The 24,521-nt window shown below is 38.2% G+C and overlaps 5 protein-coding genes across 5 annotated transcripts; 2 read left to right on the top strand and 3 right to left on the bottom strand.

Annotated features, from left to right (window-relative positions):
- Positions 1 to 304: 304 nt before the first annotated feature.
- On the top strand, positions 305 to 4,597 carry SKI3 (SKI complex subunit tetratricopeptide repeat protein SKI3; the record flags this gene model as incomplete). The annotated part of the gene is made up of 1 exon (XM_003686248.1): positions 305 to 4,597. One exon carries the CDS (start codon positions 305 to 307, stop codon positions 4,595 to 4,597), a length of 4,293 nt encoding a protein of 1,430 aa, XP_003686296.1.
- Positions 4,598 to 4,698: 101 nt separating this feature from the next.
- Positions 4,699 to 6,699, bottom strand: RPC82 (DNA-directed RNA polymerase III subunit C82; the record flags this gene model as incomplete). Its single annotated transcript, XM_003686247.1, has 1 exon — positions 4,699 to 6,699. The coding sequence occupies one exon, from the start codon at positions 6,697 to 6,699 to the stop codon at positions 4,699 to 4,701; it is 2,001 nt and encodes a 666-aa protein (XP_003686295.1).
- Positions 6,700 to 7,540: 841 nt separating this feature from the next.
- On the top strand, positions 7,541 to 8,635 carry QCR2 (ubiquinol--cytochrome-c reductase subunit 2; the record flags this gene model as incomplete). The annotated part of the gene is made up of 1 exon (XM_003686246.1): positions 7,541 to 8,635. One exon carries the CDS (start codon positions 7,541 to 7,543, stop codon positions 8,633 to 8,635), a length of 1,095 nt encoding a protein of 364 aa, XP_003686294.1.
- Positions 8,636 to 9,100: 465 nt separating this feature from the next.
- Positions 9,101 to 10,036, bottom strand: TPHA0G00210 (uncharacterized protein; the record flags this gene model as incomplete). The annotated part of the gene is made up of 1 exon (XM_003686245.1): positions 9,101 to 10,036. The coding sequence occupies one exon, from the start codon at positions 10,034 to 10,036 to the stop codon at positions 9,101 to 9,103; it is 936 nt and encodes a 311-aa protein (XP_003686293.1).
- Positions 10,037 to 14,369: 4,333 nt separating this feature from the next.
- On the bottom strand, positions 14,370 to 24,074 carry TPHA0G00200 (uncharacterized protein; the record flags this gene model as incomplete). The annotated part of the gene is made up of 1 exon (XM_003686244.1): positions 14,370 to 24,074. One exon carries the CDS (start codon positions 24,072 to 24,074, stop codon positions 14,370 to 14,372), a length of 9,705 nt encoding a protein of 3,234 aa, XP_003686292.1.
- Between the last annotated feature and the right edge of the window lie 447 nt (positions 24,075 to 24,521).

The following is a 24,521-nucleotide window of genomic DNA, read 5'->3' as shown; positions in this document are numbered from 1 at the left end:
TACTACTTAGCCGTGTATATACGTTCTTTAACCAACATTTAAGGAAATGTTATATCATTTTTCACTATTATCAGTTTCTATTTTATACTTTTTACTTTTATTACTAGAGCCGAAATTATTGAAATCTGATACTTAAGAATTAGAAACTACTGGAAAGAATAAATATCATTTCATATAAAAAATAGTGGTTATAAATTTACTTTTGAGCCATTAGAGAGTCGGCACATCATTATTGCGCATCATTGTGTTCTTATCAATATTTGTTTTAACAATTGAAATCGTTCTTTGACGAATTAAACATAGAATGGATAATAAATCAGAGAATTTGAATGCTACGAAGCTGAAGCAGCTTTTGAAAGAGGCAAAATCAGAGGTAGCTAGAGGTGATTACGAGGAGGCTATTGATATCTGTAAACAAACTTTGAAATTGGATAAGCACAATTACTTTGCCTATGTATTCTTAGGGAAGTCATATTCTTGTTTAGATTCCGGTGATATTTCTAAGAACATAGAAAATGCAATTTCTGCTTATAGGGAAGCTATTGATTCTATTCCTTCAAATTTACTAGCATGGAAAGGGTTATTCAAGCTTTTTGAGGAGAGACAAACCATGATCTTCCCACATATAATACCATTGGAAATGTATTTTACTTTATGTGATCAATATTCTGATCTATTACAAGAACAACAACAATCACTAGTCGAGTTAATTCATAATATACGTATGCTTAGGAAGGCAGTTCCAGATATTGAATATATGTTTTTGCAAACTATGAGACCGGGTGTACCACTTGCTGAGAAGATTGGTAGACATTTGATTAAACCACAAGATTGTTTAAAAGAGTTATTGTCACTGACTTTAACTACAGAACAAAGTGAAGTTTCAAAAATTGTCAGTAGGGAGAGATTAAAGTTGAGCGCAAATGATCCAGACTATCAGATTAAAATCAATCAGTTAGCATGGGAAGTGTATAAGAATTCTAAATGTGATGAGTATTTCAATCAATTGGTTAATATTACTGATAATGATGAAGAAAGAAACGAACTTGAGATAAAATGGCTAGATCATAGAATTACAGTTCTACACTCTATGCCTGCTGATACCAAACACACGTTATATGGGATAATTAAAACAATGGTAGAAGATTTGGTTTTAGTTGACACCTCTTCTGTTAGAGCATGGAAGTTATATTTTGAATGGCAAGATTACCAAGATTTGAATTCCTTAGATTCAAAATTAGTGTTACGTTTCTTCAAAAAGTTTCCTAATGAACCATTGGCAGTCATACTGTATTCCTGGTTATTTTCATTTTTTTCGAAATATGACACAACCTCGTTCAATATAACCGATAGTAATGATAAAAAGGTTAATGAATCCAGATCAAACGATAAAGAACTTGCAGACAATGATTTTAATCGTGAAGAACTTACTAATGAAGAAGATATTGAAGAACTGAAGGAAATGCTTGAACAAGATGAGGATTCCCCAATTTTACTTGAATCAGATATATTGACCTCTCTTATCGAATATATACCAAAGGCTCAAACTTCTGCTTTGGCTCACAGAATTGTTTCACAATATTATATACTTTCCAGAGAGTACGAGGCTGCATTACCATACATAAAAACAGGTACTTCATTAGTTGCTAATTCCATCAAATCTCTAGGTGCAACACTTCCAAATTCAAAGTTAGCCTTTACTTTAAATTTAGCCACAGTTTATACATATTTTGATTTTAAAAGAAACTACAAAACAGCATTAGCTTTATATGAAAAGATTTTGACAGTCGAACCACATAATGCAAGCGCAAAGTTAGGTAAAGGTTTAATATTCATAGAAATGGAGAATTGGAAAGAAGCAAACAATCTGTTGCTTGATGTTAGAAAAGAATTCTCAGAAAATATGGAGATTGTAAGTGCTTTAGGATGGACATACACAAACTTACACCAATATGATGAAGCTATTGATATCTTGAACACTGCTTTAAAAAATATGAAAGGCACTGATATTTTATCGATTGAATTACATACAATGACTCTTTGGAGACTAGCAAAAACCTATCTATCTATACAGGAGGCAAAAGAGATCGAGAACACTTCAAAAGACTTATCTCTAGTCAATTTGGCCTATCAACTACTAATTAAATCTTTGAAGCTTCTGGAAACCTTTTCATTATCATTTTCTACACTTGGGCATATTTATACAGAATATTATAATGATGAACAGAGAGCGTTTGGATGCTACTATAAAGCATTCGAATTAAATTCCGGTGATATAATTGCAGCAGAATATATTATAAGGAAATATACAAACGCAGAAAATTGGTCTGCTGCTCATGCCATTGCAGAAGCTCTAGTACAATCTGATGGTGCTAAAAAGTATCTCAAGTCCTTATCTTGGCCTTACAGGGTAGTCGGTATTTCCCATCTGGAAAGGCAACAAGAAGCAGAATCAATTGAATGGTTTCAATCAGCTTTACGTATTGATAAAGAAGATATTGAATCGTGGGTGGGATTAGGACAAGCCTACGTAGGATGTGGTAGGATTGAGGCTTCTATTAAGGTTTTTGAAAAGGCAATTGAACTAGATTCAAATCATTTGTATGCTAAGCTCTTTTTAGCCGAGTCCCTATCAAACATAGGAGAGTACGAGGACAGTATTCTTTTACTAAAGGAACTAACTTTGTCTTCACTTGATCAAGAGGTTTTCCATGCAACTTATGCTTCAACTTTAACCAATTACGCTACTGATTTATATAACAGAGGTTTTTTAACAAAATCGATAAAAGTTTCAGTAGAGGCCATTGATTCAATTTATCACCTGTTTGTTGATTTACAAACTCACCCACAAATTGCTTGGATTTCACTTTTTAGCTCTCTTCAGTTATTTATATCTGTACAATCTAAGATCGAGGAGCTTCCTATTGAGACGTTAGTTTCAATATTTGAAACTGTCAAAAATTTGCAAATAGAAGAGCTAGATGCTATTGACAAAATTAACCTTGAAAGTATCCTTTCATCAACAGACGATGACAATATCACAATAGCCTGCAAATTTTTAGTTCTATCATCAAAGTGTGCTTTTACAAGTGGCACAAACTCAGAAACTTCTGCAACTGTCAAATCATCTCTATGGCATAATATTGGTGTATCTGAACTTGTATCCTTACTAATGTTAAGGTTACCTGAAAGTAGGGACGCTGCCATATTTTCTTTTAAGAAAGCAATAGAATATCAATCAAATTCAACTAAATCATGGATTGCTTTAGGTATCAGTACCATGGACATAAATTGGAGAGTATCCCAACATTGCTTTATAAAATCTATTGCCTTATCACCAAAAGATACTGAGGTTTGGTTTAATTTATCCTTATTGGCTTTGAAGGCTAAGGATCTCGATTTTGCCCGTCAAGTGCTCGCTAGAACGCAAAGTATTGCACCACAGGAGTCATCACCTTGGTTAGGTATGGCATTATTACTAGAAAAAGAGGGAAACACGCAAGAAAGTATTAATATGTTCTCTCATGCATATATTTTAGCAAATGGTAGATCGAAGGTTGCTCAATTATTATATGCTAAGAACACGCTGCAAAACCAAATTGGGTATTCAAAAACTGAAAATAATCTTGATTCTTTAGAAGAACTATCAACTGCAGCGTATGCATTAGAACAGTATTTGAAAAAATCACCAAACGATGCGTATGCATTACAAAGTTCGCTTTTAGTTTTAGAAAGATTGCACCAATATCTATATGCCGATAAACTGGCCAGTAGATTATCTGAAATATTAGAAAAAAGATTTGAAAAAACTCAAGATGAAAAAGAACTGTATAATTTTGCCATAATTAAGTCACAGATTTCTAGAATTCAACTTGGATTAGGCAATTACGAAACTTCGATAGACAATGCTAATTTATCGCAAGGAATTATTCAAGAGTATGACAGCAGTCTGGCACTCTCATGTCAAATATCTAATAATATTTGTTTAGGTTTAGCCTATTATTTCCTTGATGATTATGATAAGACTTTAGAACATTTCCAGATATTAACAAAATTGTCTGAGGATTCTAAATACTTGGTGATACTAGTATCTAAGGTATTATATGACATAGGATCCGAGGAATCCAAAATGATTGCTTTGGATGAATTGACGGAATACATAGCCATCAATGGTAATGAATTACTTGTCACCTTAACTATCGCTGCTATTTCCTTACTAGAAAATCATGTTGATATATTGGAAACAATATTACAAGATTTACAAAATATATCATTGTCAGAGAAAATAAAGGATACACATTTATCTCTTCAATTTTTAATATTAAATTTAGTCAAGAAGTTGGAACGAACTTCCTCATCCAGCGAGTTACCATTATTTCAACAAACAGCATTTTTCTTTCCAAATAATGATCGTTCATGGAAGAATTTGTCTGAAAAGATATCTTTGAGAGTAGCTTCCGAAGGACAAAATAAGTTAACTGCAGAACAATTAAGTGAGAAGTACTCTGAAATGTCAAATTTAAGGAATATTCAAAGATCTTTGTTCTTGACTCCTTGGAGTGCGAAGTCTCTGAAATCATTAAATGAATGTTTTTAAATAATAATGCTGTTAGTCTATTAACATAAATATATATTTATATACATAAATAATACAAGACTTAATATATGAACTTTCATAATATATTATCTCTGCATAATTTAAAATTTGTATACTTCCCACAGTGATAATAATCTACAAATTCTTGTTTTGATATTTAGCTCACGTTCATTAACCATTTTTAATTGACTCATTTCACTAGGTAATAATAATTCTCCTTCTTTCCCCTTAACATCATCTCTATTAGCCTTTGTTAACAATGTAATATTATCAGCTTTCAATTTATCCTCTTTATACATCAAATTGGCCATATTCCATGAAATATTCTCTCTCATGAAATCGTAAGAATGTCTTTCCTTTGATCTAAATAAGAAAACAGCTCTTGACGCACCTCTATCTGCTGTCCTTGGAACTTCTTGAATCTCTAAGACGTTATATTTCAATACAGATGCAATAGTTGATCTGATATCTTTCTCTTTCATCAATGCTGTTGAATTAATAACTTTCTCAGACGTTAATCTATTAGCAATTACACAACGACGAACACGAGTTGAAGATGGACCCAAAGTAGATGTAATAATATTATCATATGTACTAGAACGCAACACAGGGAGAAGTTCTGTAAATGGTACGAAAAAAACACCTGGTTTTGCCTCTCTTAAAAATGGAATATTTGATTGTGATAATAATTTCAAATGGCCATTGACCAAAGTAATAGGATCAGCCTGTTCGTCAAAGTTAACATCAATATCTACATCATCCAATATTGTACTTTCTTCACCTTGAGTATGAGTATCAATAGATTCATTTGATTTTTCTGAAAGAGATAATACAGATGGAGTGGATGGAATGACAAATCCATCTTCGGTCTTTAATTTCTTTGGTACGTTATTTTCTGATTCATTGTTCATACGTTTGTTCGATTTTACTTTCGATGTTAAAGATCCTTTCAAATCTAAGCCATGTGGCAAGCATCTTGTTATGTCAGCTGCAGTAAAAGTAACTTTTTTTGATTCTTCATTAACTCTATCCTCTTCTCTAATAATATTCGCATCATCTAAATCTTGCAATAAACCCGTTTTCACGAATGGATTTGTTACAGGTAAAGAGTTCCTTTCAGTTGACTGTAACGCTAATTTATAAATAAATGCAGGGATGTCGCCTACTCTTGATCTAGCAAAATGAACCAATTGTTTAGTTCTTCTAGTTTTCAAAAATCTATCAAAATTAATCGTTAGTGGTATATTTTGCTTTAAAATTTTCATTGAGGTTTGAGGGTCTATCATTGTGTTTTTTGAGATGTTATTTAAATCATCAAAATAGAACAAAAATTTCACTTTTGCTTTTTCCTTGGCCTCAGTTTTTTTCTTTAACTCTGATAAAGTTGATGTTCTTGGGATTTTTTTATATTCCTCAGCATATATTTTATTCCAAAGATCATTAATTGGTGTATGCAATACCATAGACATTGGAACCAAAAACCCCTGTTCGAACAGTTGTAAGAAAGCTTGCTTGACGTTGAATTCAATACCTTCCGATTTAAAATCTCCACTGTGTAAATACTCCTCGATGGTCAACGAACCCACGGATAATATGTTTTGGACAACTCTTGTTGCCAAATCCGAGTTAAATCTGTTTGAAACCTCTTCAAGGATCAACCCATTGTAAAGTAAAATGTCCAGACCGTCGTAATTGACGGAATAGTACGTGCTAGCCTTCTTATTCAAAGAATTTTCAACGAAGAAGCTAACACATCTCAATTGCACCAATGAGATCAGAATCTTCTTGATCTTTCCTTTGTTAATACCTGCAAACTTGTTCATTCCATTTTCAAGTACACCGCTGATATACCTGTGTATTTCATGAATCGTCAACCTCCCTTTCGAAACCAAAACTCTTATAACCAACTCTGCATTCTCTCCCAAATGTGATTTAGTGACCTCAGAGTAAAGAAAGGACTTTGAGTTCAATGACCTCTGCTCCAAAGACGCAACCCCCGTTAAATCGTTAACTTCATCGGTAAAAGTGACTTTCAAATCAGTTTCTTCTCCAGCAACTGGAGCGGCAGCTCCAGTTGCGTCAACTACACTGGCGGTAGACATAATTGCTTGTATAAGTTCACAGATGGCATTCCTTCTGAGAAAGGTTGTAAACCTGCGACTCAGCACAAACCTAGAAGTAGTTATGTGGCCATATATATATACTTACAAATATGCTGTAGTTGATCATTCACCGTTTCATCTCATCTCATCTCATCACTTCATGTCCTGATTCTTGCGATGCTTGCTTTCCAAACAAATTTTCATCACAGGTCACGTGATCCAAAATAAATATCTTCCAACATTCCCGAAACGGAAAACGGAAATAAGCAACAGACCGGGTAATCCCACAACCCTACACCCTAAACCCCATCAGAGACCTGACAGAAATCCTGTTCAACCCTAACCACATCATCCTGGACGAGCCAATGAGATGCCACTTTAACAACCATCCCGTGCGAACCGCGCACGGGACGCAGTTACCGGACGAGAAAGATGGCGGGCCCCCGCGAGCAAGCGTGAGGGAAAAGGGGACTCTGGTTCTTTCTGTCTACGACTTAGACAGAGAGATCTGCCGGGCCCTGCCAATGCCCAGGCTGCGGTGCTGCTTCGCTAGACAGGGTGCTTTTCTCTGACCTCCCTAGCGATGGGGTGGCCCGCTGGACGGCCAGGCTCGCTCCCAATCATGTTGGCCCTATTGCTGAAATTTCAATAGTGTCAATAAATATTACCTTAGCTACTAGCCTAACTGTCTCTTATAATGTATGCACACACACATATATAAGAGTTGTTATAAGTTGCAATTGAGTTGTGATCATATATTCATATGTTGGCGTGCATGTGTATATAATACTTCCTCTGTTTTAGGCAACCACAGATATAAGTATCCATACATTGCCTCTCCATGCTATCCCACGCTCATAAACTACAGTTTTCAAAACAATCGATTAGAAGACTGTCAATAGTCGCCAAACCAAACGTTAATAACGAAGAATTATCCCTTCTATCAGTTAAAGTGAGGGCTGGATCTCGTTTTGCTTCAAAAGATGGTGTTTCTCATTTACTTTCGAGGTTCAACTTTCAAAACACTAACAATAAATCTGCTTTGAGATTAGTAAGGGAATCTGAACTTTTAGGTGGTAGATTTGAATCCACTGTCGACAGGGAATTTATCACTTTGAAGGCAGCTTTTTTGAAGGCAGATTTGCCTTATTATCTCGAAGCAATCGGTAACGTTCTTTACAAGACATCTTTCAAACCACATGAACTAGTCGAAACAGTATTACCTGCTGCTCATCATGATTTAACTCTAAATAATATTCACCCAATCAATAAAGCCGAAGATTCGCTATACAATTTGACTTTCAGATCAGGTTTAGGTAACCCAGTCTATTTCGATGGTGTGGAAAAGATTTCTTTGGATGAGTTAAAAGACTTCGCTAATAAAGTTTACACTAAGGAAAATATTATCATCGAAGCTGAAGGAATTGAAGAAAATGACTTGAAAAAATTCGTCACTGAATCTGTCATAAATTCTTTGCCAGCTGGTTCCCAATTAAAGGCAGAAAACCAATCCATCCATACTGGTCAAACCTCGAGGTTAAGACACGTCGGTGAATCTGTTGCAGCTATTGCTATCCCATTGAAATTAGACGAATTACCAACATTCCAAGTATTAAAGAATTATTTATCCACAGATGTCTCTGGATTATCAGATTTGATCACCACTATTAAGTTGGATGCTTACTCCGATGTGGCTTTATTCTCTTTGTACGTCAAAGGTCATGACACTATAAAGGTCGGCTCCGATATCAAGAAAATCATTTCTGAATTGAAAAAAGGTATCAATATCTCTTCTGCTAAATCATTCACTGAATTGCAAGCATCCTTACAGAGCGCAACTGTTGATGTTTCAAAAGTTAAAGATTTCAAGTTGACTAATTTTAATTACTCGGCTGTAGGTGATGTTACCAAATTACCATACTACAATGAATTATAAGTTTAATTGCATGTACCGAAGACATTCAATCCTATCAGGTGTATTCTTATTAGCCCCAGTTAAACCTAAAACATCAACATTACAATATATTCAAAACAATATTCACAAATGAGAAAACCTTTAAAAGAAAATTATAAAATAAGAAAAATAAAATTATAATTACACTTAAACTCTTTATTACAATTTATAATATTCTTCACTTTGATCTTACAATATATGGTTTGCAGAAGCACAAATCAATTGGGATCATTGTTTTTCGATCAAATATTGTACATAATTTCAAATTTGTTACTTTATTTATTCCATATATATCTACATATATATATATAAATTACTTTAGAACTTCAGTAATAAATTATCATTATCTGATGTTTAAATTCATATATTCAATATTTCAACGTATATGGTTTTTACATAAGCTCCAAATAACTATATCTTTATCATAAAATATTTTAGTTTATATACTTATTGATAAGTTGGGAATGGAGAGAAATCAATATTAACAGATCTTTGAACACCAAATTCCTTAGTTAAATTATTCATTTTTTCAAACTCTTCAGCTGGAATTGTAATAGTTTGGAAATTTGTGACGATTCTTTCCTTTCTTACAGATTTTGGTAAAACAACGTAACCTCTCTGGATACCCCAAGAAATCAATAATTGACCTGCATTAACACCAAGCTTTGTTGCAATTTCAGTAATGACTGGGTTGGTAACAAGTGGAACATTGGAACCACCTAGTGGACAATAGGCTTCAACGATAATCTTTTTGTCTTGACAATATTTAATCAATTCATTTTGGGGTAATAATGGGTGAATTTCAAATTGGTTAGCAGCTGGAATAGTCTTGGTAGTTGGTGCAGCTAATAGTTCATTTAAGTTATTTATGGAGAAGTTGGAAACACCAATAGCTTTGGCTTTAGATGTTGGTAATTCTTGCATCAATTCCCAAGTCTTAATAAAGTTCCAATTTTCAATATCAATATCGGTCTTACCAGATGGTAATTTTGGAATTGTCAATAGGTCATTATCAGTGATGGAATCAGCTTTCAATGCAACTGGCCAATGCATCAAATATAAGTCAACGTAATCTAAGCCTAATCTCTTGAGAGAAGAATCTAAGGCACGGAGTGGGTTTCTTTGTTCAGTACCCCACAACTTGGTGGTCACAAAGATATCTTTTCTTGGAATTCCAGAGTCCCTGATAGCTTTTCCAACCTCTTCTTCGTTACAATAGATAGCAGCACCATCAATATGTCTGTAACCAGCTTTCAATGCTTCTAAAACGGCAGTGTACACTTCATTTGGAGCAGCTTTCCAGGTACCCAATGCAACAGCAGGGATTTTAGTATCTTTTCCGATAGCATATGTAATATCGCAATTCTTTGCAGTAACAGACATTTTAATCAGTGTGTCGAATAATTAGACAATAGTAATTCAACTCTTGGCTATATTTTAGTTCGTAATCAAATGACAAACAATCTGGTCTAAAGTATACACCAATTGAAAAGAAAATATGTTCTATTTAACAATCTTTAAATTTATCTCGATCAATTGAATTGAATTAATAAGCAACTTATTCTGTTTTTTAAAAAATAATATCTTCAAATTAGGTTTTCATTCGTTTGGTTCTAACGAAATTTACAACCATTTTCAAACATTCACTGTTTCCATTTTTGCTTTTCGTTTTTATAACCAAACCAGAAGCAACTACGCCACGGTTTTCACCATTCTTGCCTCGAGAGCAATTGATAATAAACGATAACTAATCAATAATGTTCTCACAGGTACTTTTTTCTCTTTAAATTTCAAAGCCATACCAAAAGTTCTTCTCTTATACATTACAATTTAGAAATGACGCAATTCTTGGAAGCCAGATAGTCTGTATTAAGATGGAACAGTATTTTTATAATAAATCCAAGTTGATGAAGTGAATACTGTGGCGTTTAAAACTTTCAAAGAGTTCTTCTTTCAAAGAGAATCGATGATATATTTGCAAAGATAAATACACATTAACTTTTATTCTTAAACTACGTGACCTCACTATAACCACACGATCATCTTGTCAGTTATTCATATTTTTTTGCACAATGTTGATAACAAAGTGCCCATTGTATATCTAACTTTCTAAAGTTACACACTAAAAAAATATTTTAATTTATTTCTAAAATTACTATGTTTAAATCTTAACTTATTGTAAGTTAATCATTACTTCTTTCCACTGATTTAATATGAGCTCGTTTTGAGCTTCCATTTTATTTCTACAACTGTTGAGTTTTGTGACGTTCTCTTTAGATTTTCTCATATTTTTAGGTCTTCTCAGCTACTATATTGGATAAAACAAATCGGACCATTGTAGAATTCGACCAATTCAAACCAATCCTTTCCATTAACTTGTTTGCTTCTAAATACATTCCAAATATCGTTACAACTATGGTTCTAACAGACCTTAGTAAAAAAAGTAGGAAATGGATTAGCTATCAATTCACTATACGCCAAATTCTCCCACATTTTCATTATTAAAACTCGCTATGATATATGTAGTACGATAGAATGATAAGCCTTAATGTTTTTGAACCTTTATAATGATGTTCCAAGACCGAACATTGTATTTCAACTTCTTCGCTAGCCAAAGCTTTCAACAACACAGTGTCTTGTTCTACTCTTCTTTTACGACTTCTTGAGGGTTTACTCCTGTATATGACCCGAGGGTCTAATCATCAGATAGGATTTTTCAATCTATATTTATTTTAATTTCATATATTCAACTTCAAACGGATTATTAGCGACAACAGTAGCCCTGCATCCATCATTTCTATTTAAAACATGATTGAAGTCCTTTTAAAAAGCTTAACATCTTTACCTTTCACACAATAGTCAAAACTATTGGTAACAATAAAGTTAAGGTTTGTTACATAGAGGTCTGCCACGTTTGATGTAAGGCCAAGAATCTGAATACAGTCAGACGCAAAAATAGCGTTGTATTCATTACATAACTCGTGGATCTCTTACTAAAAGTTAAGTATCCAAAATTGTCCCTAACTCCTACCAAGTTGGGTGGACCAATATAATCGAAGATTCTTTACCATGTCTTCGAAATTTGCTATAGTGCTACGATGACGTAAAACATATAATATTTTTAGTAAAATGTGAAGCAACTTTGAACCATTTGGAGCACAGCCTAATGAACTAATATTCCTATCATTGAATGCATCTAACATACCATGGTACGTAATACCCCAGTATGACCAGTAGCAATGACAGTTATAATAACAAACAATAATAATTCGGGCACCAAAATATTATCTATCTTCTAAAAGACCCAAAAAGGGAAACGACATCGTTGCATTGTTCTGATTGACTAGATTTTATCTGGATAGCGACCATTGTACTTCATAATTAACTTAATATTATAATCTCCAAAAATGAACACTACAGAACAACTTTCTTTTTGTACCTGACCTTTAAGTGAGGAGTTCATCGAGTTGCTGCTATTCTTTCAAATTAATTTTTTATTGTCACGACATTTTCGGACTTATTATACTCGACGGAACAACTATTTTCGAAATGCGAGACCCTTTTTGTGCAAATAACCGAGGGGTACGCCCGAATGTTACCAAAAACAGCGCTTCTCTTTGCCTCTTTTGGTAACGGAATGAAAAGTCGGAACAATTTCGGATCGAAATTGAGATAAAAGCAGATATCACTGACCATAGATGAGAAGCGGCGAAGAAAATTATCAGGGACCGTGCATTATTTACTTAAAAACAAGGGACTGAGTAATATACAGGCTAGTTTAGTTATGGAATGGACGTTTCTTTTAAAGAATTGTTTTAGTTTGTTAGTAATGCTTAGTTGGACTAGACAGATTTGAAGTCACTATAATATGCTTGTTCTATAAGAGGCGAGTGTTATGTGTTGAAATAGGCTAGATGCGCATTGGTGTTTACATATATTTACAGTTCCATTCCAATAATGAACACTCAAACCGGGCAAAAAAAATAATTGCACATAAATGAAAACATAATTTCTATAAAAGTTTAGGGGAGAGTTAATGACTTATGTTACTAAGTAGATGAGTTCATGTTCTGAGGATATGGATTATTAATGGTTTGGAATGTTATACGAGCGATACGGTCTTTGTGATATAAACAAAAGTAGAAGAGAGCAACGGAATTCCGTGTGCAATTAGTTTTATTTAAAAATTTGGCGAGCAATACATTCTAATAATAATTAGTGCCAACTGTCTTTTCCATGTTTGTTTTAATACTTTGATCGATTGGCTAATTGGACAAGAATAATGAAGGAAGGCAATTTCTACCGTGTTTTTTAATATTCCTGAAGACATTGTTGATTTATTGTGATATTTGCATTCATCAAGAAATTAGTTATCTTGTTAAACCATTTAATGAGCACTGGATTGTTGAACAAATATTCAAAACAGTACAATGCAATGGTACTACGTCCATAAATCAACTCTATACTGACGTTCACATCCATAATGAAATTCCTAATCAGTTTATATTTAATATTATATTTTAATTGATTATTCGTTGTTAAGAGTCAGTGATTTATTGTAATCCTCCGTGGGGATCTATATAAAATAAATAATATATATAATAGACTAATTATACAAGTTGATTAAGACAGTTGATTTATTTTACATGGCTAGAAAAAACCTGGTATTTATACCAATGATTTCTGTCACGATCACGAAACCCTTCCATCTTCGAAAGACATGTTGAATATATTGAATGATTTTAATTTCCAATTTGGATTGTGACGTTTGGCTGCTTATGTAATGCGAATAACAAATCATCACATATGTGATATTTACTCTTTCCTAATTTGACGTAGTGTATGACCAAAATACAATAACACATACTCCAATTAGGCAAGATATAAATCTTTTATCAATTATTATATCCAACATTTTACAATCGCGACAATATAGTAAATGACTTAAACTCTTGTTATCACAAACACTGGAATTAGTACCACCGATACGAAAACATTCTAACTCTCACGGAATAGTATGATGTCATGTTTTGATGGACTATTTACTTTTTCATAGTATCTGAACGGTAGAAGTAAAAATTTCAAGACATTCTTATAATGTACATAAGAGAAGTTTCATAGCGTTGTGAAGACAAAATGAATATCCTCACAAAATAAGAAAGAAATTAGTATTGACCGAAAATTTAGGCAATGCATTAATATTGTATAGATTACTAACGAAACACAATGTGTATTCGGTTCACACAGGCTTTCGCACCACAAAGATGTTTACAATTATATTCAATCTGATATATAATATAAAGCACTACATTTCTAGATTGTGAATTCTTTAAAATATCTACTTGACGAATATAGAGTCGGAAAAGTTAATTGTCGTCAAAAAAACTAATGATAAATTATCCAAAATCTGTATATTCCTCCTATCAAATAGTTGTTATAGTTACAAGTATTAAAATAATAGGTTCTTTATGTCTCTTGAAACGGAAGTTAACACGGAAAGTATATGGTTTGTACATGTTTCACTGAAACTTCTTAAAAACTACAGATAGTGGATAACATCCACCCAAGAAAATACGTAACTATATTATTAAAGAGCTAAGAAGATTAATATTATTTTTATTAATATATACATATATAAATATGTACATAAATTTCGATAAGTATGGAGATGAAATCAAATATCAAACAAAAATTATTAAATTTTAAAAATTGTCTACTAAGCAATGACTGCCATCACAATTAAACCAACAAAGGCGAACATTGAGGAGCTGTAAGTTCTAGTATTGGAACCCACACCCTCGAACGAAACTGAAGCAGTTGGTTGGGATGAAGAACCTGAATTAGTAGCAGGTGAAACAGAAGACGTGTTATCACTCTCTGAGTTTGGAGATTGAGATACAGTGTTAGAATCAGCTGAGTTGTTAGAATCAGCATTAGCAACAGTAGTTGGAGCAGGAATACTGACAGAGGCACTGTCAGAATTCACTGGGCCAGCAGAAGAACCGATACTTGGGTTACCATTGGAGTCCGATTCGACTCCGTTATTAGAAACAGTTCTGGAGGCAGTTTCAGTCTTGGAAACATTATCATCGCTCGATTCAGGACAATATGTAGTGTATGTGGTTACTGTACCGCTAACAGTTTCTGTAACAGTAGTTAGACTGTGTGTGTCTGAAGAGGTTGACAACGCCGGAATACTTGAAGTGAACCCAGTATTGGAACCACTTATTGTAGTAGTAACCTTACTTGAACTTTGGATAGCAACAGTTTGGGTGGATGAAGTTTCATTACTATCATTGGTAGATATTTTTGATGACGAAACCGATATCTCACTGCCCGCAGAGGTAGCAACTGTTGAAGCATGACTTTCGGTTGGATATGTAGAGCTTGTAAAAGAAACAACAGTAGTCGATTTAGACATTGGAGCACTTGATGAAGTAGATCCTCTGACCTTGGAAGTTGCATCTAACGCGCTGCCATTAATGGTTGTACCCCTTGTGTAAATTACACACGACTCATAATGGCTAAATGAAGCACTGACTGTTGGACTGCTGCTTGATGGGCTGGTAATTGAGGTTAAAATAGTACCGTCAGAAGATGTTGAATGAACATAGGAAGAATTGCTATAGTAGGTTGCCTCTGATGACACGATGACAGATATATACGATGATATGCTTGATGAAACTTCAATAGAGGTGGTTCCAGTTGACAAAAAGCTCTCTGAGCTTATACTAGTCCAAGTCGATGCTAAATCAGTGTTCGTCGAAGCAGCTAATGAAGTAGACGGACTTGCTGAACCAATCGAACTGCCAGACAAAGAAATGTGCGAAGAAAAGGAGGATTCAACTGGGTAGGATGTGATAATACTAGAGACATTACGCTCCGAGTCTGTCGAAATGTACATGGAGGTCGTTAGAGAGGCTTCGGACGAGGCTTCGGACGAGGATTCGCCTGGGAACGTGGTGGTGCCAGTGGTGACATTGCCTTCAGAGTCAGTCGACGTGTACGTGGAGGTCGTTAGAGAGGCTTCGGACGAGGCTTCGACTGGGAAGGTGGTGGTGCCAGTGGTGACATTGCCTTCAGAGTCAGTCGACGTGTACGTGGAGGTCGTTAGAGAGGCTTCGGATGAGGCTTCGGACGAGGCTTCGGACGAGGATTCGACTGGGAAGGTGGTGGTGCCAGTGGTGACATTGCCTTCAGAGTCAGTCGACGTGTACGTGGAGGTCGTTGGAGAGGCTTCGGACGAGGCTTCGGACGAGGCTTCGGACGAGGATTCGACTGGGAACGTGGTGGTGCCAGTGGTGACATTGCCTTCAGAGTCAGTCGACGTGTACGTGGAGGTCGTTAGAGAGGCTTCGGACGAGGCTTCGGACGAGGCTTCGGACGAGGATTCGACTGGGAACGTGGTGGTGCCAGTGGTGACATTGCCTTCAGAGTCAGTCGACGTGTACGTGGAGGTCGTTAGAGAGGCTTCGGATGAGGCTTCGGACGAGGCTTCGGACGAGGATTCGACTGGGAACGTGGTGGTGCCAGTGGTGACATTGCCTTCAGAGTCAGTCGACGTGTACGTGGAGGTCGTTAGAGAGGCTTCGGACGAGGCTTCGACTGGGAAGGTGGTGGTGCCAGTGGTGACATTGCCTTCAGAGTCAGTCGACGTGTACGTGGAGGCCGTTGGAGAGGCTTCGGACGAGGCTTCGGACGAGGATTCGACTGGGAACGTGGTGGTGCCAGTGGTGACATTGCCTTCAGAGTCAGTCGAGGTGTACGTGGAGGTCGTTAGAGAGGCATCGGACGAGGCTTCGGACGAGGAATCGACTGGGAACGTGGTGGTGCCAGTGGTGACATTGCCTTCAGAGTCAGTCGACGTGTACGTGGAGGTGGTCATTGTTACTGGAATTGTAGTAGAGCCGGTTGAAACATTTCCTTCAGAATCAGTGCTAGTCCAGAACGAAATGATATCAGTTTCCTCAGATGACCCTGTTAAAATAGAACTAGTCACAGATGTGATTGGGTAAGTAGTGGTGCCAGTGGTGACATTGCCTTCAGAGTCAGTCGACGTGTACGTGGAGGTCGTTAGAGAGGCTTCGGACGAGGCTTCGGACGAGGATTCGACTGGGAACGTGGTGGTGCCAGTGGTGACATTGCCTTCAGAGTCAGTCGACGTGTACGTGGAGGTCGTTAGAGAGGCTTCGGACGAGGCTTCGGACGAGGCTTCGGACGAGGATTCGACTGGGAAGGTGGTGGTGCCAGTGGTGACATTGCCTTCAGAGTCAGTCGACGTGTACGTGGAGGTCGTTAGAGAGGCTTCGGACGAGGATTCGGACTGGGAAGTGGTGGTGCCAGTGGTGACATTGCCTTCAGAGTCAGTCGACGTGTACGTGGAGGTCGTTAGAGAGGCTTCGGATGAGGCTTCGGACGAGGCTTCGGACGAGGCTTCGGATGAGGCTTCGGACGAGGCTTCGGACGAGGCTTCGGACGAGGATTCGACTGGGAACGTGGTGGTGCCAGTGGTGACATTGCCTTCAGAGTCAGTCGACGTGTACGTGGAGGTCGTTAGAGAGGCTTCGGACGAGGCTTCGGACGAGGCTTCGGACGAGGATTCGACTGGGAACGTGGTGGTGCCAGTGGTGACATTGCCTTCAGAGTCAGTCGACGTGTACGTGGAGGTCGTTGGAGAGGCTTCGGACGAGGCTTCGGACGAGGATTCGACTGGGAACGTGGTGGTGCCAGTGGTGACATAGCCTTCAGAGTCAGTCGACGTGTACGTGGAGGTCGTTGGAGAGGCTTCGGATGAGGCTTCGGACGAGGATTCGACTGGGAACGTGGTGGTGCCAGTGGTGACATTGCCTTCAGAGTCAGTCGACGTGTACGTGGAGGTGGTCATTGTTACTGGAATTGTAGTAGAGCCGGTTGAAACATTTCCTTCAGAATCAGTGCTAGTCCAGAACGAAATGATATCAGTTTCCTCAGATGACCCTGTTAAAATAGAACTAGTCACAGATGTGATTGGGTAAGTAGTGGTGCCAGTGGTGACATTGCCTTCAGAGTCAGTCGACGTGTACGTGGAGGTCGTTAGAGAGGCTTCGGACGAGGCTTCGGACGAGGATTCGACTGGGAACGTGGTGGTGCCAGTGGTGACATTGCCTTCAGAGTCAGTCGAGGTGTACGTGGAGGTCCGTTGGAGAGGCTTCGTGTACGTGGAGGTCGTTAGAGAGGCTTCGGACGAGGATTCGACTGGGAACGTGGTGGTGCCAGTGGTGACATTGCCTTCAGAGTCAGTCGACGTGTACGTGGAGGTCGTTAGAGAGGCTTCGGACGAGGCTTCGGACGAGGCTTCGGACGAGGATTCGACTGGGAACGTGGTGGTGCCAGTGGTGACATTGCCTTCAGAGTCAGTCGACGTGTACGTGGAGGTCGTTGGAGAGGCTTCGGACGAGGCTTCGGACGAGGCTTCGGACGAGGATTCGACTGGGAACGTGGTGGTGCCAGTGGTGACATTGCCTTCAGAGTCAGTCGACGTGTACGTGGAGGTCGTTAGAGAGGCTTCGGACGAGGATTCGACTGGGAACGTGGTGGTGCCAGTGGTGACATTGCCTTCAGAGTCAGTCGACGTGTACGTGGAGGTCGTTAGAGAGGCTTCGGACGAGGCTTCGGACGAGGCTTCAGACGAGGATTCGACTGGGAAGGTGGTGGTGCCAGTGGTGACATTGCCTTCAGAGTCAGTCGACGTGTACGTGGAGGTCGTTAGAGAGGCTTCGGACGAGGATTCGACTGGGAACGTGGTGGTGCCAGTGGTGACATTGCCTTCAGAGTCAGTCGACGTGTACGTGGAGGTCGTTAGAGAGGCTTCGGATGAGGCTTCGGACGAGGATTCGACTGGGAAGGTGGTGGTGCCAGTGGTGACATTGCCTTCAGAGTCAGTCGACGTGTACGTGGAGGTGGTCATTGTTACTGGAATTGTAGTAGAGCCGGTTGAAACATTTCCTTCAGAATCAGTGCTAGTCCAGAACGAAATGATATCAGTTTCCTCAGATGACCCTGTTAAAATAGAACTAGTCACAGATGTGATTGGGTAAGTAGTGGTGCCAGTGGTGACATTGCCTTCAGAGTCAGTCGACGTGTACGTGGAGGTCGTTAGAGAGGCTTCGGACGAGGCTTCGGACGAGGATTCGACTGGGAACGTGGTGGTGCCAGTGGTGACATTGCCTTCAGAGTCAGTCGACGTGTACGTGGAGGTCGTTAGAGAGGCTTCGGACGAGGATTCGACTGGGAAGGTGGTGGTGCCAGTGGTGACATTGCCTTCAGAGTCAGTCGACGTGTACGTGGAGGTCGTTGGAGAGGCTTCGGACGAGGCTTCGGACGAGGATTCGACTGGGAACGTGGTGGTGCCAGTGGTGACATTGCCTTCAGAGTCAGTCGACGTGTACGTGGAGGTCGTTAGAGAGGCTTCGGACGAGGCTTCGGACGAGGATTCGACTGGGAACGTGGTGGTGCCAGTGGTGACATTGCCTTCAGAGTCAGTCGACGTGTACGTGGAGGTCGTTAGAGAGGCTTCGGATGAGGCTTCGGACGAGGATTCGACTGGGAACGTGGTGGTGCCAGTGGTGACATTGCCTTCAGAGTCAGTCGACGTGTACGTGGAGGTCGTTAGAGAGGCTTCGGACGAGGCTTCGGACGAGGCTTCGGACGAGGCTTCGGACGAGGATTCGACTGGGAACGTGGTGGTGCCAGTGGTGACATTGCCTTCAGAGTCAGTCGACGTGTACGTGGAGGTCGTTAGAGAGGCTTCGGACGAGGCTTCGGACGAGGAATCGACTGGGAACGTGGTGGTGCCAGTGGTGACATTGCCTTCAGAGTCAGTCGACGTGTACGTGGAGGTCGTTAGAGAGGCTTCGGACGAGGCTTCGGACGAGGCTTCGGACGAGGATTCGACTGGGAACGTGGTGGTGCCAGTGGTGACATTGCCTTCAGAGTCAGTATATTCACTTGTTTGTAAGTTCGTTGTAATATATTCAGTGGCAGGAGATTCTTCAACGGAGGATTCAACAGTTGAAGAGTGTTCACCAGAGGATTCAGTGGCAGAAGATTGTTCACCAGAGGATTCACCAGAGGTTTCCATGGCAGAGGTTTCTTCAGTGGACGTTTCTTCAGAAGACGTTTCTTCACTAGACGTTTCTTCAGAAGACGTTTCTTCACTAGACGTTTCTTCAGAAGAGGTTTCTTCAGTGGAGGTTTCTTCAGAAGAGGTTTCTTGAAATTCAGAAGTTGTTTCTCGTTCTATGACGTTAACAAGATAAATCACTGCATTGGTTAAGAAACCGTCACTACCATAATATGCGGACGAAATTGTCGACAAAGTTTCACCATCTTCAAATGATGCTGTAATGAAAGTTGTAGATGTCAAGTTGTATTCTGGACCATACACATAATAGATAGTTTCTGTAATTTCATCTCCATCTTCATCAGTTAAAGTGACTGTTTGTATTGAAGTTGAGAGTGATTCAATAGACCAAGAAACATAAGTGCTCGAAGTTGATAATCTAACTGGCGTTTGCACAAAATAAACAGTACCAGTAGTAGCATTCCCTTCTGAATCCGTAACTGTCGTAAAAGCTGTGGATAAGGTTAATGTTGGACCATTGCCATAAGTAAAAATAGTACTGATAAACATTCTCTTCGGCGTATAAACATAGTAGATAGTTTCGGTAACTGCATTACCATCCTTAGTGACGGTAGTAATTAGAGTAGAATATGTGTAACTTTCATCAGCATCCCATAACGTGTATTTAGTCGAGAAAGTATTGAATATTGGTGTAATGACAAAATATGTGTACTCGGTAGTTTCTTCCCCATTGCTAGCTGTATAAGTACTAATTCGTGTTGATAATGTAGAAGTATAATCAATAGAACTTACAGGGTCGTATGTCGTAGTAAAAGACTCTCTTTTGGGAGTATTGACAAAGTAAATTGTTTGAGTGTAAATAAATCCGTTAGTATTAGTACCAGTTAGAATACTAGTAGACCAAGTGTCTGTCGAAGCATAAGTCCAAGCCGAATAAGAAGTACTGGTAAACATTTCTTGAGGCGTTGCTACCATATATATAATAATTGTGGATTCAAACCCATCCTTCCCATTAGTGATAATAGTTGCAGTCGTATATGTTTGGGTACTGAAATTTTGCCAACCAGTTGTTGTAGAAGTTGTAGTAATACGCCAAGGAGTATAAACGTAAAATATTGTCTCTGTTGTTTCTTCTCCGTCGTTACCAGTGAAGGTCCTTATAGTTTCTCTATAGGTTTTAGTGTATGTTTGAATCCATGGATCATATGAAGTGGTGGAAGTATATCGTTGAGGCGTTTCAACGATATATACAGTATATGACCATCCACCATAATACTCTTCAGAAAATCCATAACTCATAGACGTAGTTGTTAAAATTGTTGTAGTATAGTCACCAGCCCAATCAATAAAAGTGGTGACTAAACCGTCCCCTGGTGTTCTGACATAATAAGTAGTAGTCTTTGAACTGCCTGTGACAGTTGAATAAAAATCAATATAACTACCAGTCCAATTCGTAAATACTGTAGTACGTAGAGAATTTAAAGGAATAGCGACATAATAAATGGTTTCAGTAGTAGAATATGCATCGGTACCAACAAAAGTTGTAGTACCAATAGAGATAGTAGTGGTATGCGTATTTGATGAAAATGGATAATAACGTGTAGTAGATGTCACACGAATAGGTGTTGTGACATAATATACAGTTTCAGTCACCTCTTGTCCTAACACATTAGTAGTAATAAATATAGAGGTCAAATAGGTAATATCCTGGTTAACAGAACCCCAAGTTAAAACTCTTGAAGTTGATTTACGATAAGCAGTTTCTATGACAATAACGGTGATAGTCCAGTGGGCTAAAAAGTTATCGATATAACCCAAAGAAGTGAAAGATGTCGTTGATGCGATTCTGTCATAAGATCCAGTCCATCCAGTGGAACTTGTAGAATATGGAATTGATGGAGTGGCTACAATATAAACTGTGACTGTGTAAAGCACGTCGTCTATATTCGTACTAGTAGTCAAATATGTCGAAACACTAGATCCAAAGCTACTATCCCAGCTGGTGTAAGTAGTTGATTCGCCTATGTTTAATGGCAAATTGATATAATAGATAAGTTGGTAGTAGTAGCTGATATCATCACCAATTCTCTCAGTTGTTGTACTAATTGTATCACTTGTAGTGCCTGAAAATGTACCCTGTCTGAATTCCGTTCTAGTTAGTGTACTTGCAGGAGTCCACAATGTATAAATAGTTACGGTAGTCTCATAACCATCATAACCTGTAGTCGATGTTATTAAATTAGCAGTTAAGGTAAAAGTAGAATCCCAGGCGTTTGTGGTTGTTGTATAACCTGTTCTACGCAATGGAGTTTCTAAGTAAAATAATGAATAACGCCAGTAACCAAAAATAATTAAATAAGAGAAACCCCAAGCATAAGTATAACCATCCTGGTAATAAGTCGTATAGGTTCCAGTCCAATAAGTTGTTACCCAATAACCGTCGGGTGTTGGGGTAGCGACATGATAGACTGTTTTTGTGGAAGTAAATCCATCATCGCCTGTAACAACATCAGTTCCAATAGAGTATGTATAGGTATAAAAGCCTGACCATGGTGCAGTAGTCGTTGTACTAAAAAGAGCGGTAGGAATAGCAATGAAGTATGTAGTTTCAGTTGTCTCATTACCATTTTCATCCGTAATAGTTCTAGAAATAGATAAATAAGTTGATGATTTAGTACCACGGAAGCTACTTTTCAGCGTATAGCTAGATGTACTACGACGAACGGGTGTTTCGATGTAATAATATGTAATGGTACTGACATCGCCATTATCTAGCGTATAGGATGTTAGTACAGTACTTGCCGTGATTGTATCAGAATGACTTCCCCAACTAGTGGAGGACACAGTTGATCCATAGTGTGGAATATAAAGAAAATAGTACGTTGTAGTTCTTGTTCCTGTTGCAACACCAAGGAAATATCCAGTTGAATATGAGACAGAAGTGGTATAGAAAGTCGTGAAATTACCAGTCCAAGCACTTGTGATTGTGACACCAGATTCTCGTGAAGTGTGAACCCAATACACAGTACCTGGAGTGGTAGATCCATCGACACCAGTGGTCGTCACAAATTGTGTAGACCATGTAGTCGCAGCATCACCGGCCCAACCGTCATTGGTAGTAGTAGATTTTAAATAGTTAGTAGGAACAGCAACATAGTATGTAGTCTGAGTAGTGGCATTTCCACTAGCATCAGTGTAAGTGTTGATAACGGTTGTGTAAGTCATAGTACTGCCACTGTAGTTACTGGTAGTACTAGAGGTAGCGGTAGATTTACGTGTAGGGGTAGCAACGTAATAGATGGTGCTGGTCGTCACGTTTCCATCAGAATCAGTAACAGAGTAAATCGACGTGGAATATGTACGGGTTGCTGATTCTACAGAAGCAGTCGTGGTAGTAGTTGTCCTATTAAATGCTGGAATATGGATGTAGTAGTATGTTGTAGTGTATGTCGAGGTAGCTACACCGATAATATTCCTATCAGTGCTATACGAAGTACTGGTGGAGTAGAACGTCGTAAACGTGCCTGACCATGTACCGGTGACTGTAATACCGGCCACTCTCGAAGTGTGAACCCAATACACAGTACCTGGAGTAGCTAAGCCGTCAGCACCAGTGGTCGTCACAAATTGTGTAGACCATGTAGTCGCAACACTACCCGTCCAACCGTCATCAGTAGTGGTAGAAAGCAGTAGATTGGTTGGAACAGCAACATAGTATGTGGTCTGTGTTGTTTCATTTCCCGAAGCATCAGTCACAGTTTCATAAATGATACTGTACGTTTGGGAACTACCATTAAAGGCACTTGTGGTTCTTTTGGTTTCAGTAGACCTACGTATTGGAGTGGCCACATAATATACAGTAGTTTCAGTTAGATTGCCAGCATCTTTGTAAATTGAAGTAGAGTATGTAATGGTACTATCAACGGAGGAAGCAGTAGTAGTAGTGAATGATGTGCGGATCAGTGGTGTATATATCAAAGTTACCGTCACAGTTTGACAAATAGAAGAAGTTGCACTATCTATTGTAGAGTAGGTAATGGAGGTAACAGTTGAAGAAGGACCAGAAGTTTGTAAGGTTGTTGTTGATTGGGAAGCGGAATATGGGAAGAAAATGGAAGAGTATGTTGTTGTATATACAGCAAGTAGAGTAGTTCCCTTTTTCGTACTTGTAGAAGTAACTATGGTTGAGTCAGTGCTTTGACAATAATATGATGTTTTTGTACCACCATCCAGAGCAAATATAAGTTTTAGGGATAGTAACAATAAAATTAATAGTTTAAAAACCATTGTTGTAGTCATTGTTTTAAAATAGTTTACTATTATATTTTTTTTTATATTTTTCAAGCGGGATTGTTGTTTTTCTTATTATAATTGTACTTTCGGTAATATATTATAGAGGCGACATTAAAGAAAAGACGAGCGAAACGCTCAGTTCAAAGTATGATATTCTTGAGAAGAAGTGTATTCCTTAAGTGAGAAGAATACAATGATTCAAACTATATTTGAACTCGTTGGTTATTGTTTCTTAATAAACCAATATTATTGGGGTTATCTATTATAATTCTGAAAATAATCAATATTTTGATACAGAATTTCAAATAAGAATAACTCTAGCAGATGAATTTATTGTTTTTTGAATTGATGTAATAATATAGCTTGATAACAAAAGAAATTCCTGGTTATCTTTAAAATAATCAAAGTCTTTGCTTTTTTGAAAAACATAACCCCTGTATATATATATATATA

This window comes from Tetrapisispora phaffii, chromosome 7 (assembly GCF_000236905.1).
Source record: "Tetrapisispora phaffii CBS 4417 chromosome 7, complete genome".
Classification (NCBI taxonomy): Eukaryota; Fungi; Ascomycota; class Saccharomycetes; order Saccharomycetales; family Saccharomycetaceae; genus Tetrapisispora; species Tetrapisispora phaffii.
Note: the sequence above shows the minus strand (reverse complement) of the source record. Positions and strands in the feature narration are given on the sequence as shown.